At 48.8% G+C, this 15,975-nt stretch overlaps 1 protein-coding gene across 5 annotated transcripts in view; it reads left to right on the top strand.

The window, feature by feature from the left end:
* The window catches only part of ITGB4 (integrin subunit beta 4), a 261,824-nt gene that overhangs the window by 76,641 nt on the left and 169,208 nt on the right, over window positions 1-15,975 (top strand). For all 5 annotated transcript variants that reach the window (XM_085616984.1, XM_085616983.1, XM_085616982.1 and 2 more), the window contains exons 3-4: window positions 4,064-4,146; window positions 4,727-4,828. In XM_085616984.1, coding sequence (XP_085473110.1) covers window positions 4,064-4,146; window positions 4,727-4,828 — 185 coding nt within the window. The remainder of the gene's footprint in view (window positions 1-4,063; window positions 4,147-4,726; window positions 4,829-15,975) is intronic.

The following is a 15,975-nucleotide window of genomic DNA, read 5'->3' as shown; positions in this document are numbered from 1 at the left end:
ACCTCGCGTATCCGTAACTCCGATGGTGGGTCAATTCTGGCCTATTTTCAGAGCCTTTCGTAAGGAAGGCCTTGGTGTGTACATCGATTAATTTGACTCTTGTTGGTCATGCTTGAATGTTTAGTTTTGCAAAGACAAACCAACCTTTATGAGCCAGGCATGTTTTAAGAATGCTGCAAGTCTGTGTTGTGGGAAAAATAATGCAGCTGGAGTTTCACCTGCTACGCTCTTCTGTCCTCACCTTGATGGTTCCGTAGCCTCTCTTTTCTATACCCAGTTTTTTTAATCATTATCGTTTTCTAGTTTTTCAGGTGTGTCCCTTGTTTCAAAGCAATATCTGATGTTTGATTGTCTTTTTACATTTTCATGCAATTTTATGCCATCCCAGTTTCTCACTGTGTAATCTTGAGGGGTTCAATGGTCTTTATATACAATCCTGTGCTTGCCGTGTATTCGTGAAATAGAATATCTGCCTTTCTTCTGAATCAGTGGTATTGTGTATTTGTCTTTGTTTTTCAGGCTTTCTCTCTTAGTCGATCAGCTCACTTGTGTGTGTAGTATGTATCTCTCTACCTCCCATGTGTTACTGCAGGTATTACAATTATTTCCAGCTTTGTCATGGCTGGTGGTTGTGGATTTGTGTAATCATTTGGGCAGTATTGTTTTCGAAATAATCCTATTCAGGGCCTTTTCATTGTGGTACTGGGTCACATTCTGCCGTGTTTCAGGGGATCTTTGCCCTGCCTGGTCACCTGTGTTGTCACACACATATCAATTGGTTCTCTTTTTCTTCTCTTTCTGTGTATTTCTTTTGTAATGAAAGGTGAGTCTTTGGTGTCTTCTTGTTTAGGTGGTTGTGACTGGTCCATTTCCACGCCCTAAAACTCTTTGAAGTATTTAGGAAAATGTTGAGGCTCAAACAGTGTTCATTTCTTTTTTTTTCTTTTTTTGGTGCATATACGACAGCATGCTTAGCTAACCTGAAACTAACATCCTTCTGAGTGGCAACCTAGATCTTAGAAACGTCTTGAGTTCTCATACCGCTTGTCCATGCAGTTGACAGATTTGCAGGTTTTGGTGGCCAGTTCTCTCCTATTGGCGGTGCTTGCTGGTACCGTGGGAGGCAGGCGATGATCCCTATGATGTATGAGATCCAATGCTGAGTGCTGTCTCAGTTTTCCTTGGAGGCATGAAAGTAATTTGCTGTGGTTCGGGAAAATATTTTTTTTCTGAAGATGGTTCTTTTAGTCAGAAGACAGTTCTGTCTCTATGTTATGCCGAGTTGCCTGTCCCCGGCATAGCTGCTGTTTTTAATACATTTGCTGATGCACTACTCTTTGCCTTCAGCATATGGGTCCTGTGGTACTCGCCGTGGCTATCCCTGTTCCCTGCTTGTGTCTTCCTCTCGACCTTTTGAGAGCCACTGCCATGATCTTCTTCCTCCATCTGGTGGTCTGTCCTCTGCCCGTTCTTCCACAGGTTAGATCTTCGGTCGCTTCTCCGCCATAGTGTTCATGCACGTCTCGCATGTGGCAGTGGCTCCTCCCTCATCAAATGCTAGGTCTCTGCCACGTGGGGAAGATTGGCTGTCATCCTCTCATGATATCATTTCCCCAACTATTGTACCTCTTAGAGTATATTCATGACCCTAGTCAATTTGTCATGGTGCCCTTATGCCTAAAATACAGTATGCTCAAGGAATAGGTTTAGATAATGGCCATTAGTGGATGTCTAGGCTAGAACTTCAGAGGAGAAAGAGTGGCCATCTTGTTACTTCCAAGCTCCACCTCCTGTGACATCATCTGGACATTGCCACCCTGCCTCCAAAATCTGTTGTGGGCTGCAGAGACGAAGAGAACAGACTTGGCATTAATGACGATGGCTGATGTATGTGAAGCACAGGCACAGACTACACCAAGACATTTAGGGCCAGATGTATGACCATGACAATTTGCGACTCGCAAATTGCGCTCGATTGCGAGTCGCAATTTGCGAGTCGCAAAATGCCATGTACAACAGTGCCTGAGACACTGTTTGCGATTCCCAATGGTGTCGCACACTGCATGCCTCACGAAAATATTCATGAGGCACTCGCAATTTGCAAACCCATTAGGAATGGCTGGCCCTCCAAGGGATGGTGGCCTCCTGGGCTCAGCAGACCTCCATGTCTGGGACTGCTTTTAAATAAAGCAGTTGAAAAAAAACAAATGCAGCCCGTTTTCCGTTTGGGATGCTTTTAAAAAATGAAAATGAAATGTTTTCGTTTCATTTTTTAAGGGCAGGTAGTGGTCCTGCATTTGCAAAGGAGAAGGGGTCCCCTGGGGACCCCTTCCCTTTTGCGAGTGCATTACCACCCTCTCAAAGAGGGCGGTAAATTGCGAGTGTTTTGCAACCGCAATTATGGTTGCAAAACATTCATACATGGGGTTGGGAGTCGCTATTAGGAAGGGACGCCCTTGAAACACCCCTTCCTAATAGCGAGCCGCAATTCCTATTTAGCGAGTCACAAATAAATTGCGACTCGCTAAATTGGAATTGTACATGGCCCTATTTGTTTTTTCATGCCCAAACGGGTCGCTAACCCGTTTGCGCATGCAATTTGGGGTGGTACATCTGGCCCTTAAAGCCTCCCTCTTATAGTCAAGCTCTGGGGGCCTGCTAGGGACTGGTCGCACATGAAGATAGAAGATACAGAGTCACATAGTTATGGCCTCGATATTTCTTCCGAGACACTGGTGCCCCCTGCCTGTTACACTAAGTAACATGTTGAGGGCATGTACCAGTGCGCAGCAGGGTGGTGTGGGCCACAGAGAACTACAGCGATGATATATCACACCATTCACAAGGGCATGGCGCAATGTGCTGGGTTTTAAGGCCTTTGAGAAGGTATAATAACTACCTCCTTGACTAATGTTAAATGTGATATTGGGCGACTTGGCTGCAGATACGCTGTAGAAATGCATTGCATTCTGATGATACAATCAGGAATATGTCATTGCGCCGCTCTCTCGGATATTATCTTGGCACTGACAATCATGTGCAGATAAAGTCCGACCAAGGACTGAGCAAATGTCTACTGTTGGTTGATGGATCTACTCGCCTTTCTCTCAGTATCTCGGAACTGCTCATTGCTCAAGATGGCCCACTGAGTGACTGCTAAGAACTTACCGTCACCCCACAGCCCCAGTGAAGTGACTGTCTGTGGGCAGCATGCGCACACTCAGACTTGGCACCTGCCGCTCACAGCAGGTGGTAATTGTGAGCAGGATGGTCTCTGAAATCTGGGGACATGTGTGGGAAAGAACCCAGTAGTTCTTGGTCCTGCTGGTTATTTCCTATTCTGGGGACCATAAGTGGTGGTGGAGCGGTACCAGTCAGAATCGACATTTGCCGCACTGGTATCCCCCCCTCCCTCTTAACTCCGGTTACCTTTCCATTCCGCGATTTTGCTCCAATGTATTATTCTTACCAGGTGTGTTGGTCCAACTGGCGCAGTTAAAATGAACCAGGACCCCAACTCCACGAATGCACTGACATGTAGAAGCGGAGTCCAGGAATGGGAAAAGCACTGTTCTGGTGGCATGGAGCTATCTGGTCACGCTAGGCTAGGCATGTGGATAGTTCCAAAAGTTGAAATTGATTATGTGGAAAAATGAAAGCATGCATATTTAACCAATGTAAGTACTTGTTGTATGGTGTGTAAATAAACTTTCGGTTAAAAAACAATGTATGTAAAATCACTTAACAAGTTTCACGGGTAGGAAACTTTGTAAACAGCTTTAAGGTTTTTTAGCGCCATTCATCCACATGATCAGCATTCCCCATAGAAATGTAACTCTTTCTAAAGTAGGTCTGAGCAGCAGGATAGTGGTGGTTTGTAAGTTAAGTTAGCAGTCTAGCTACTTATCAGAACATTGGGATTTACGACCTGTTTCTTAAAGATGGCGTCCACTTTACTGATAGCCTGCACTCCTGGTTTGTTCATTAATGTTGGCTGCCATCTGTTCTCAGTTTGTTCCTTAAATTACTTCCACCCTTACCTGATGCTCTCTTCTTTTACCAGATAACCGTTGTGAGGCCTCCCAAGCCAAAACCTGCAGCGAGTGCATCCGGGTGGATAAAGAGTGCGCCTACTGCACCGATGAGGTAATGCTCGCATATTACAACCATGTGACGTAAAATGTATGTGCGCGAGAGACCTACTGAGAAGGAGAAACAGAACTGTGAGACCAGAGAAGCATGAGACTGTGAGAGAAAGTACTTTAGCAGGAGGAGGCGGGGCCCAGGCTGCTGTAGGAGGAAAGGTATACTGCCATAGAGAGGTGGGCAGGTATTACTAGAAAGGAAGTGATGGATTCTTGGCGAGAGAGAGAACAGCCTCATGGGAGAGGGAGACAGGCTACTATTCCAGAGAGAGTGTAGTATAAGTAAATTGACACGCGTCTGCTCAAGTCCTGTATCCGTTCACAGGCATCTGCTGACATTCGACTGACTTTGGCTCAGCCTTACCGGCTGTGCAGAGGCACAGGCCTGACATGTGACTGACACTCCGATGCACTGTGTAGTCAGTCCACAACTTGGGCTCACCAAACATTGAGCAACAGGCTGCTGTGGAGCACCTAGTCAAGGCGGGAATGGAGCGGGTAGCAGCGAGAGGGCGTGGATTGGGGAGACCGTACCTGGAGCTGGTTTACTAATGGGATGTTTGTTCCTCTTGTCTGCACAGAGCTTTAGGAAGGTTCGCTGCAACTTGCTGAAGCACCTGGAGGATGCTGGCTGCAGCGCTGCTGGTATTGTGTACATGGCGAGTGAGGTGCGCGTGGAGGAGGTGAGTACCCTGGTCATTTGACGTCTCTTTCCTCCCAGACCTGCTCCTGCTCCATCCTCACGATGAGTGAGAGGCAACTGAGTGAAGGATGTAAATGAAGAGTGAGGCTGTGAGTGAGTGAGGCCAAGATGTGAGGATGTGGGTCACTGAAGAGTAGTATTGCGGGTTTCGGGGGCTGTTAGGAAAATGCACGTGAAGATGAATGAGGAGTGGGATTCAGGACTGGCCGAGTGTTTGGCGAGTTGGGTTGGGAAGACACTCTGGAGAACCTAGGCCTACACTAATGAGAGATACTAACTAGTTACAATGGTTATCCTGATAATCTGGTATTGTCCCAGCCTCATTAGGCCATTTTTGGACATCGCTGGTTAAAACTATCTACACAGGCTTAGGACAGCTCCCACAGAATACCCGCAGCTCCTGCCCAGTGAAAATAGCTTTTTGTTGAATTTTTCTTAATGAGATATGATTTGTTTAGTTCTAAATGAGTCCCTTAGTCTCTGGTAGGGAAGCCCCAAGCTTCCTGGACTGTGGTTTACTCACTATATTTAAAGATCACTGCTGCGGAGGCGGAAGTGCTTACACTGATAGGGCCGGAGCACTTTTAGTGAAAATGCTTAACGTTAATTGGTCCTCCATAGCATGCCAGGCGAGTCTGCATTTTTTAGGCTTTTGAAAACTATTCCTCTGTGTGTCAAAAAAGCCTAAGCCAAGGAGTATTGAACCTGTGGCTCAAAAAACAGACCTAACGAGAAGCAAAACAGTGAACCACAAATCTACACTGGTTTAACTAGAAACACCTGACAGGAAGCAGCATGTTGCAAATCCATGATATCTTGGTATGGCTGGTCGGCTGTCTTAGTAGCATTGGAAGTTCCAAGATCCTTGGGATGGGACCGCCAATGGATCTAATCGGCACCTTCCACTATAATTCTGAAGGCCGCCTTACTCCTAACTCCAACAACTGAACCTGTATAATGAAGAACATCTCCCTCTAGTCGCCCGCTGCCCATTAGGATAGCTGCACGGTAGCACATCTCTCCTTGACATGACTCCCTGAAACACAGATATTGCACTGCTCCTATGGAGAGTCACACTGCCTGTGTTTAAGCAATAACTCCAACCCCAAACAGATGCAGAACATAAGTGTTTCTGCTTATTGGTACTGTTACAGGAACATGGATTGATGCCTTCATTTGTAATATCAGGAAAAGGTGAAGCCCTTCGTGTACACTAATTGGACAAACATCTTAGGCACAGACCAGAGTGAACTTTCACATAATTGCAAAAAGACAATCACAACAGTATATGGCCTGCTATTTCACTTAAAGAACCTGGTTTATTGTTAGAAAATAAAATGTGAGACGTTGAGTACAGATTATATGTTGACTTAATTTATAAACTTTTGTGTGTGGGCCTGATCTGGTCACATAGCAGTAGTCCCGTTGAAGGGGGTGTTATCAAATTTAACAAATGCAACACATTAGGTGGGATTGTGTTAACATATTTTATTTTTCCTGAAAGAGGTTCCATGAAGTCATGGATAGCACACTTGTTGTTCCATTAAAATCTCTGTTGAACAATATCAGGTTGCACCAACCTTGTGTGTAGGATCCAGCTGAAGTAATGTTCTTTTACGTCCGTCACCATTGACCCCGTGCACTAAGATATGGGGACCGGTGGTAGAAGCGTGGAAGGGGGAGGGTGATAAGAGAAAACGCAAACACGGGACCGGGCACTCTGCCTCGTCTCTTCTGGGGGTCAGTAAGAGTTACTGGTGGTACTGGATCCCTCCAAGACAAAGAGATGTTAAGCAGCTTGTCACTGGTAAAACTAAAGATAACGGTATTGTGAATAAACATATCTTAGCAATATGTTTGTTCGACCAACTCACTGTACTTGAGCAGGAAACTGGGAATTCTTGGAAACTGAACACAAGTGGAGATGAATATCTCAAAAATAAATGTGCACTAACTCTGCTCCCTTCACTTAGAATAAGTACCTTAAGTTTAATTAATGCCATTAACATTCTTTTGTATCTTATTCTCAGCAATTTATCCACAGACTGGAAATCTAATACTTTGTGCACAACATTGCTGAGTACATATCTCCAGTTGTCCTCTTAAGAACCCACCCTGCTTCTTCACAGGGACTTTAACCCGAAGATGCAGTCCGAGTCTTACGAGTGCAGATATTTGTAATCCAGTGAAAACAGTACGAATAAATGTGCAAGGAATAGTTCAAAAGTTTGTTTTCAACTACACACAACTTCATGACACTTCTCTGTAATCCAACATGCCCTCACAACAATCCTTTAGGAAGCAATTGGTCTTGGCTCTTGAAATCTGATACCCATGAAGCAAGATCTTGGCTGCATCAAAACTCTAGCACAATTGCCTGGTAAATGACGCTGTGAACCATGAGGAAATGTATGCCGGAAGATCCAGGATAGCCGGCATCTCTCTAGATATGCATATGATCATGGCCCGCTGGGAATTGTAGTTCTGTCTATGCACTACCGTGCAGCGCATCTTCTAAACTAAGTTAGCGTCAGTACTCTACGATGACCGCTATCCTTTCCCTCTGTGAAAGGCGCTAAGCACAAATGGCTCCCAAGTACTGCTTCCCCACACATAGTCCACATAAAGCGGAAAGAGGCACCTCCAGCCCATCTTCCTAGCAGTGAATCTGTTGTACCCTTTAGGCTAACACCCACGCATACTAATCCAAGCAAGTTCAATACTGGTTCCCGAGTATTAATGGCTTCTAGATACAAAAATCCGAATTCACCTGATTCATAGATTGGGAAGATATGACAATGAGGACAATTACTTATTTGCTCGCACAGGAAATCACACGTCTAAAAGCGTAGACTTATTTTGTGGACCATCAAACGTGAGACTAACAATGTCCCCTGACCAAGAATACCAAGAGGATCCTGCTTGTTCTACGATCAAACTGGTCTTCATCACACTGCCTATACCAAGCTGACAATGTGAGAGTTTGGAGTTGTTCATAAACTAATGTATGAAAGCAGATCTCACCTGACTGTAACACCAGAGTTTCACATTACTTACTAGATAAAGATGGAGTAATAGGGGCTCGGGCAGCAATTTCTGCTAATTTGTTAGCATTAAGAATGTTTAGAATAGATTTATAGTCATGGGTTCCCTCAATGAACACTATCTCTTTTTTCAAAAGAAATTAGATTGTATTATACTCAATTTATAAAGAAGATGCAAAACATACAGTATACAGATCATCAAAGTCCCCTACACGTTTTTACAAGTAGTGCTTTAAATATAATACAACAGTCTATCAAAGATGAGTTTATTTTTTTTGTAACAAATTTTATTGGGTTTATGCAGAAAAGCATGGCTACACTGGCCGATAAGTACACATACAATGAGGATACTGGCATAGCCATAAACACGAACAAAAATAACAAAAAGAAAAAAACCTGCCCAGTTGACCCCACCAATCCCCCCTAACACCAAAAGACAATACAAATGTCCAACTTGTCCAGGATAAATTATGGGTAGCATTACCTTGTTCACCCATTCCATATCCCTGAATTTCTGCCTCAAGTATTGAGCTTACCGTGTTAATGGGTGTCAAAACAATCCCTCTGTAATCGGGCCATTTTTGCCAGATGTTAGGGTGCTTCTGAGGGCATCCCCGATTCCCCAGGCCTGGTACACTGCAAATTCTAGCCCCATACAATGATCCAACCCTTTCTTCCACGCTGCAAGAGAAAGCGGGGATTCCGCCTTCCACTCCATGCTATATCCCTCTTCACTAGCGTTACTCCCGGGACTAGTAGCAAGCGTTTGTATATGTTCCCTCCTTTTGCGTCGGTAATATGAAGGAGAATACGTTTTGCGTCCAAGGGGATGTTCCAGGATAGGACCTTCTCCAGGCAGGATGTCACACCACGCCAGAACCTGTCCAGCACCGTGTAGCTCCACAAAGTATGGAGGAATGTACCCTCTTGTGCCCCACACCAGAAATTATGTCAGGGAGCCAATCACACCCAAGCGCCACAATCGATGCCTCCTATAATAGGCTCTGTGAAGATTTTTGAGCTGTATCAGGCGGAGGCGGGCCGAGATTGCCGCCTCACAAGGAGCCCCCAATGCCTCTGTCCAGTTGTCTTTGTCTAGTGCGCCAATGTCTGCCTCCCATGTTACTCTGAGGGTGGGTAATGAATAGTGTCTGGGAGATTTTCACTATTTTGTGGGTACCAAGAGAGTTTATTTAATACCCCAACATTACGTGTACACCAAAGTTAAGTTCTCTGGCATTTTAGCAGTTGCAGCGAAAAAGGGGTTCTTCATCGCTGTAACAAGAAACAAAGGCAAGTTACCAAAGTCTTTCCAGTTGGTGCCAAATATCTCTTCTTCCATCTACGGCAACACAAAACACAGACAAACAGAGCAAAATCATTGCGCTCCCATAGGTGCTGGAAGTAGGGGTGCCGTGGGTGCACAAGCACCCCCCCCAAAAAAAATTATGCTTGAGTTCAGAAGGTGAATGAGCAAAGAAGGTGCCTTTAAATTTTGTCTTTATCTTTCCATGTTTGTTGTGCATTCAAAGACCAAGGTCAATTGTCTTTAGACAAATTGCTGCTTATACGTTTAATATGGAGATTGGTGTTCACTTTTCATTCTCTGAGTAGAAAGTGAGAGCATTTTGTAAGGTGAGATTTGTGGCAATCTTGCTGGAGTAAAGAGAGCTTGAAAGGAAAGGCTTTAGTTAATCATTTCTTTTTCTAAAACAACATCTAAAAACCTTCAAAGGGGCAATATAATCATTTCAAAATATATCAGCAGCTAAGAGAGCACAAATTTAGCACTTTTTTGTAGTTTTAAAGTGTGATAGAAATGAAAACTTTTAATAGGATCCAAACAAATCAAGACACTTTACTTATTGATATGCAAATAATAATAATTTGCTGAAACACAATTTTCACACATTGTCGTTTGTGCAGTTTATAGTTTTACAAGAAAATTTGGGGCCTGATTTAGATCTTTGCGGATGAGATTCTCTGCACAAATGTGACGGATAGGATGTCCCGTCCGCGTATTACAAGTGCCTTATAGCGTATGGCACTTGTAATATGGCAGACAGGATATCCGTCACGTTTGTGACCGAGTAGCGTATTACCACACCATGCTTTAGTAATATATTTGTGACAGTGTGCTCCAAAATTCACACCAACTGGCAACATATCACACTTTTAACTTTGTCCTGCTTAGGTGGCTTGGGTAACTTGATGGGAGCACCCCCACATTGTTCCAGCAGCACTGTGCAGTGCTCCATATATGTTCACACTCCCTTAACCTCTTCCATGCTCATGATGGCTCCCGGCCGTCATGAGTCACGGTGGGCGTGTGCGCACGACGGCCGGGAGCCGTCATGACCACCCCCACATTGTTCCAGCAGCACTGTGCAGTGCTCCATATATGTTCACACTCCCTTCAGCCTCTTCAGTCTGTCGAGGACTATGATTTTTAAACGGTTGGTGACTTTCTCTACCCAAGTCCTTCTCAGAACCCTTTGTCTTCCTGATGATGGCAGCTCCGCAGCACGCAAAAGACCACTCTTGCATCCATCTCGAAGGTCACACAGGACAACCTAACAGTTTATAGGTGAAAATGCCCCTGTCTTCCAAATGGGGTTGGCAATGTGTCTTCCCTTTAGGAGGCATTGTTGCATTTTCAATTACTCAATGGATTCTTGGCGGCTTTGTATCAAAACAAGAAGCAATGCTGACACGCCCCACATGTTTATGGCTGCAGGGTGTTTACTCTCAATGTGCTGCTATTTATAAAAGCACTAGTGACCGCCCTTCCATCTTAAATGTTACAAGTGAACTTAAAGATGCTAACTCTGAGCGGGGTCTTACCATTTGTAGAGGAAAACGAAAGCTTGAGTGTGAATGGTGGGACTTCTGGATCCTAGTTAGCACCCTTAACTAACGCAAGACAGGTAGGGCAAGGTTGGTGTGGGGGGGGTGGCGCTGAGTGAGTGTCCTTCCAAGGAACCTAAGTTGTTGTGTGTAAGTGTTCATAGTGGAGTATTTGTGTCTCTTCTGTATCTTGTCTTCCTGCTTTCTTGTTTGCCTGTCCCCTTGTAGTTGGGACAGTTATGTCCTTTTCTTGCCTGCTTTCTTTTGTCCTTGAGTCTGTTGTCCCTGTGTCCTCCTATATGCCCGGTGTCACACTGTGTGAGGGTACTTCTGTGCCGGTGCTCCATGTACACATACCTCCGTCTACTTCTTCTCCGTATCCCACCAGGCTGTTATCTCAGAAGTTCTCTTTCCGCAAGACTCCCTGTCTATCGTGAGCCTGTCTCTTTGAGGCTGTCTGTCCCTGGGCTCCCTTTGATGCATTGATGTAGACAGACAGACCAACCTGCAGTCACATAGATAACGAGACAGACAAGCACGCCTGAGGCAGGGACGAGTCAGCGCAAGGCGTTACTTTGTCGTATGGGAGTAGTTAGAGATAGATCTTCTTTATGTAACAAGCCTGGGATAGCTCCTGTATCTGTGATAGTTGAGAGATAGCACTGCTGTCAGTACAGTGCTAGGGATTAGTCGGCTAAGGAATGGTTCTCCTGTCTGTGACAAATGTATGTTTGGCCATTTGCTCCTGTCTCTAGCCAGGCTGTGACCTATTCCATGTTCCAGCGCTGTTGTGTCCACAGAAATCTGAATTATTGGATCACGGTGACAAGCTGGCCTCTCTGCTCCCTTTAATGAACCAGTACAGATGCATGAAAATGCCAAGAAATAGAGAGAGCTGAAGGAGGGGGTGCTAGCGGAGTGCAGGTGGCTTATTTCCCTAAGCACTTTTCGGTTTGTGAGAGGACGTGGATGCTCATGCGAGGTCTGGGGGTGCTCTTGCGAGGGCTGGGGGTGCTCTTGCGAGGGCTGGGGGTGCTCTTGCGAGAGCTGTGGATGATCTTGCGAGGGCTGGGGGTGCTCTTGCGAGGGCTGGGGGTGCTCTTGCGAGGGCTGGGGGTGCTCTTGCGAGGGCTGGGGGTGCTCTTGTGAGGGCTGTGGATGCTCTTGCTAGGGCTGGGGGTGTGCTCTTGCGAGGGCTGGGGGTGCTCTTGCGAGGGCTGGGGATGCTCTTGCGAGGGCTGGGGGTGCTCTTGCGAGAGCTGGGGGTGCTCTTGCGAGGGCTAGGGGTGCTCTTGCGAGGGCTGGAGGTGCTCTTGCGAGGGCTGGGGGTGCTCTTGTGAGGGCTGGGGGTGCTCTTGCGAGGGCTGGGGGTGCTCTTGCGAGGGCTGGGGGTGCTCTTGCGAGGGCTGGGGTGCTCTTGCGAGGGCTGGGGGTGCTCTTGCGAGAGCTGTGGATGATCTTGCGAGGGCTGGGGGTGCTCTTGCGAGGGCTGGGGGTGCTCTTGCGAGGGCTGGGGGTGCTCTTGTGAGGGCTGGGGGTGCTCTTGCGAGGGCTGGGGGTGCTCTTGCGAGGGCTGAGGGTGCTCTTGTGAGGGCTGGGGGTGCTCTTGCGAGGGCTGTGGATGCTCTTGCGAGGGCTGGGGGTGCTCTTGCGAGGGCTGGGGTGCTCTTGCAAGGCTTAGGGTGTGCTCTTGCGAGGGCTGGGGGTGTTCTTGCGAGGGCTGGGGGTGCTCTTGCGAGAGCTGGGGGTGCGCTGGCGAGGGCTGGGGATTGTCTTGCGAGGGCTGTGGGTGCTCTTGCGAGAGCTGTGGATGATCTTGCGAGAGCTGAGGGTGCTCTTGCGAGGGCTGGGGGTGCTCTTGCGAGGGCTGTGGGTGCTCTTGCGAGGGCTGGGGGTGCTCTTGTGAGGGCTGGGGGTGCTCTTGCGAGGGCTGGGGGTGCTCTTGCGAGGGCTGGGGTGCTCTTGCACCGGTTAGGGTGTGCTTTTGCGAGGGCTGGGGGTGCTCTTGCGAGGGCTGGGGGTGTTCTTGCGAGGGCTGGGGGTGCTCTTGCGAGAGCTGGGGGTGCTCTGGCGAGGGCTGTGGATGCTCTTGCAAGGTCTGGGGGTGCTCTTGCGAGGGCTGTGGATGCTCTTGCGAGGGTTGGGGGTGTGCTCTTGCGAGGGCTGGGGGTGTTCTTGCGAGGGCTGGTGGTGCTCTTGCGAGGGCTGTGGGTGCTCTTGCGAGGGCTGTGGATGCTCTTGCGAGGTCTGGGGGTGCTCTTGCGAGGGCTGGGGGTGCTCTTGCGAGGGCTGGCGGTGCTCTTGTGAGGGCTGGGGGTGCTCTTGTGGGGGCGGTGGGTGCTCTTGCGAGAGCTGGGGGTGCTCTTCCGAGGGCTGGGGGTGCTCTTGCGAGGGCTGGGGGTGCTCTTGCGAGAGCTGGGGGTGCTCTGGCGAGGGCTGGGGGTGCTCTTGCGAGAGCTGGGGGTGCTCTTGCGAGGGCTGGGTGTGCTCTTGTGAGGGCTGGGGGTGCTCTTGCGAGGGCTGGTGGTGCTCTTGCGAGGGCTGTGGATGCTCTTGCGAGGGCTGGGGGTGTGCTCTTGCGAGGGCTGGGGGTGCTCTTGCGAGGGCTGAGGGCTGTGGGTGCTCTTGCGAGGACTGGGGGTGCTCTTGTGAGGGCTGGGGGTGCTCTTGGGAGGGCTTGGGTGTGCTCTTGCGAGGGCTGGGGTGCTCTTGCGAGGGCTAGGGTGTGCTCTTGCGAGGGCTGGGGGTGCTCTTGCGAGGGCTGGGTGTGCTCTTGCGAGGGCTGGGTGTGCTCTTGCGAGGGCTGGGGGTGCTCTTGCGAGAGCTGTGGATGCTCTTGCGAGAGCTGGGGGAGCTCTTGCGAGGGCTGGGGGTGCTCTTGCGAGGGCTGAGGGCTGTGGGTGCTCTTGCGAGGACTGGGGGTGCTCTTGTGAGGGCTGGGGGTGCTCTTGCGAGGGCTGGGGGTGCTCTTGCGAGGGCTTGGGGTGCTCTTGCGAGGGCTGTGGGTGCTCTGGCGAGGGCTGGGGATTGTCTTGCGAGGGCTGGGTGTGCTCTTGTGAGGGCTGGGGGTGCTCTTGCAAGGGCTAGGGTGTGCTCTTGCGAGGGCTGGGGTGTGCTCTTGCGAGGGCTGGGGTGCTCTTGCAAGGGCTAGGGTGTGCTCTTGCGAGGGCTGGGGGTGCTCTTGCGAGGGCTGGGGGTGCTCTTGCGAGAGCTGTGGATGCTCTTGCGAGAGCTGGGGGAGCTCTTGCGAGGGCTGGGGGTGCTCTTGCGAGGGCTGTCGGTGCTCTGGTGAGGGCTGGGGATTGTCTTGCGAGGGCTGGGTGTGCTCTTGCGAGGGCTGGGGGTGCTCTTGCGAGGGCTGGGGGTGCTCTTGCGAGGGCTGGGGGTGCTCTCGCGAGGGCTGGGGGTGCTCTGGCGAGGGCTGGGGATTGTCTTGCGAGGGCTGGGGGAGCTCTTGTGAGGGCTGTGGATGCTCTTGCGAGGGCTGGGGGTGCTCTTGCGAGGGCTGGGTGTGCTCTTGCGAGGGCTGGGGGTGCTCTTACGAGGGCTGGGGGAGCTCTTGCGAGGGCTGGGGGTGCTCTTGCGAGGGCTGGGGGAGCTCTTGCGAGAGCTGGGGGAGCTCTTGCGAGGGCTGGGGGAGCTCTTGTGAGGGCTGTGGATGCTCTTGTGAGAGCTGGGGGAGCTCTTGCGAGGGCTGGGGGTGCTCTTGCTCACAGAGGGGACACAGTAGGGTGTGCAGGCTGCAGATCTCTGACTATATCACCCCAGGATTTTCTGAAGAAAGACAGTTATGAGTAGTAGAACTCACCCAGTCTGTGGTGGTACAGCCACAAACACACGCATGGGCAGGCATCCGTGGGCAGGGTACGGCCAGACTTTAGGCCCCACGTAGTGCTCACTGTGTGGTAACATATTAGGAGTGAAAGGCTTATCGTAACTTCCATAACACAGACGGTGCTTCTAAGCATTTCACCCATAGGGCTGATTACTTCTTGAGAAAGCTCATTTGGTAATCAGAGCCGACAAGAGCAAAACGTGTTGGCTGTGAGCAATTGTCGTACCATGGATTTAAGATAGATATACTAACGAACAGGCATTTTACCATCTTAGAAAATGAAGGAATAAAAACTGAAACTGACCTATTTCAAGTCTTGGATCACCAGCGCCACCCTTGAAGTCATTTGTGAACCGTAAGCGCTGCATAGAGACACGACGCAAACTGCTCTTGATATAAGTTAAGGGACTAATATCTTCAAACACTACGGGGCTGTTTGCAAGTCAGGTGGAGAGGAATCACCTCATGGAATTCCTCTCTGTCTGAGTCAAAGTGGGTCGGTTTTTCCACACTCAATTTTCCTGTATGTGGGAGAACCACACCAGATGTCTGGTAATTCCATGAGGCTTTGGCTGCCGCAGCAGAGAAGACTCATTCTGCTTTTTTCCATACGGGGTACATGCAATGTCTTCCCATCCCTGCTAGAAACAATCTTCCTCTTCCCGCCCCTTCTTCCTCCTACCCCGTCCTCTCTTCTGACTCCACAACCAGGCATGCACATACATTTACCACCTGCTCAGAGCTGATCAGATCAGGTGGGCAATGTATGTAGCAAAATCTCATGGAATTTCATGTGGATTTACGACAGAAATATCAGTCCCATGTGGTAATTCCCCATTCCTTTGTGTTTTACCCGTAAGTGTACCTGGATGATTGTTTCAGACAATATTAGTAAAATCAATAGCCCCGGTACCATGCAACTTGTAATCAGGGCGCAAGCCTGTTGCACTTGTATGCATGTCCTCAAGAACCCAAAGAGATAAGACAGGAGGAGAGAGTTGAAGCAATGATTAAGCCGGAGACTACGGCACTATTCGGTGAACAAGAAGTGCCTTTGCCGCATGCACAACTTAAGGCGTTGCTAATGTTAATGTAGTAGGATGTGGGTTTCTTGGCCTTTGGGTACATCAGGTAACTACAACAATCAGCTTGCTTTGGCTCTCCTAATTTGAGTGGGTCCATATAAGAGCGAGAATCTCTAGTGCTGCTAAACATTTACTACAGGCTTTAATAGATGAAGTTATGTTTAGGTTCCACATCCCTTTCAAAGGAGGGCCTCTCAGTGACTGAGTTAATCCTTTCAGCCAATTTTATATCAGAGTTCATTATTCAGGACAGTCAGCTGCCCCCATGTCACGCGAGGCACATTCAGCCTGTCTGGCTATTTAGCCAGAACGCTTT

The sequence above is a fragment of the Triturus cristatus genome, chromosome 7 (genome assembly GCF_964204655.1).
Source record: "Triturus cristatus chromosome 7, aTriCri1.1, whole genome shotgun sequence".
Classification (NCBI taxonomy): Eukaryota; Metazoa; Chordata; class Amphibia; order Caudata; family Salamandridae; genus Triturus; species Triturus cristatus.
The sequence above is the reverse complement of the archived record's forward strand: the minus strand, read 5'-3'. Positions and strand labels throughout refer to the sequence as shown.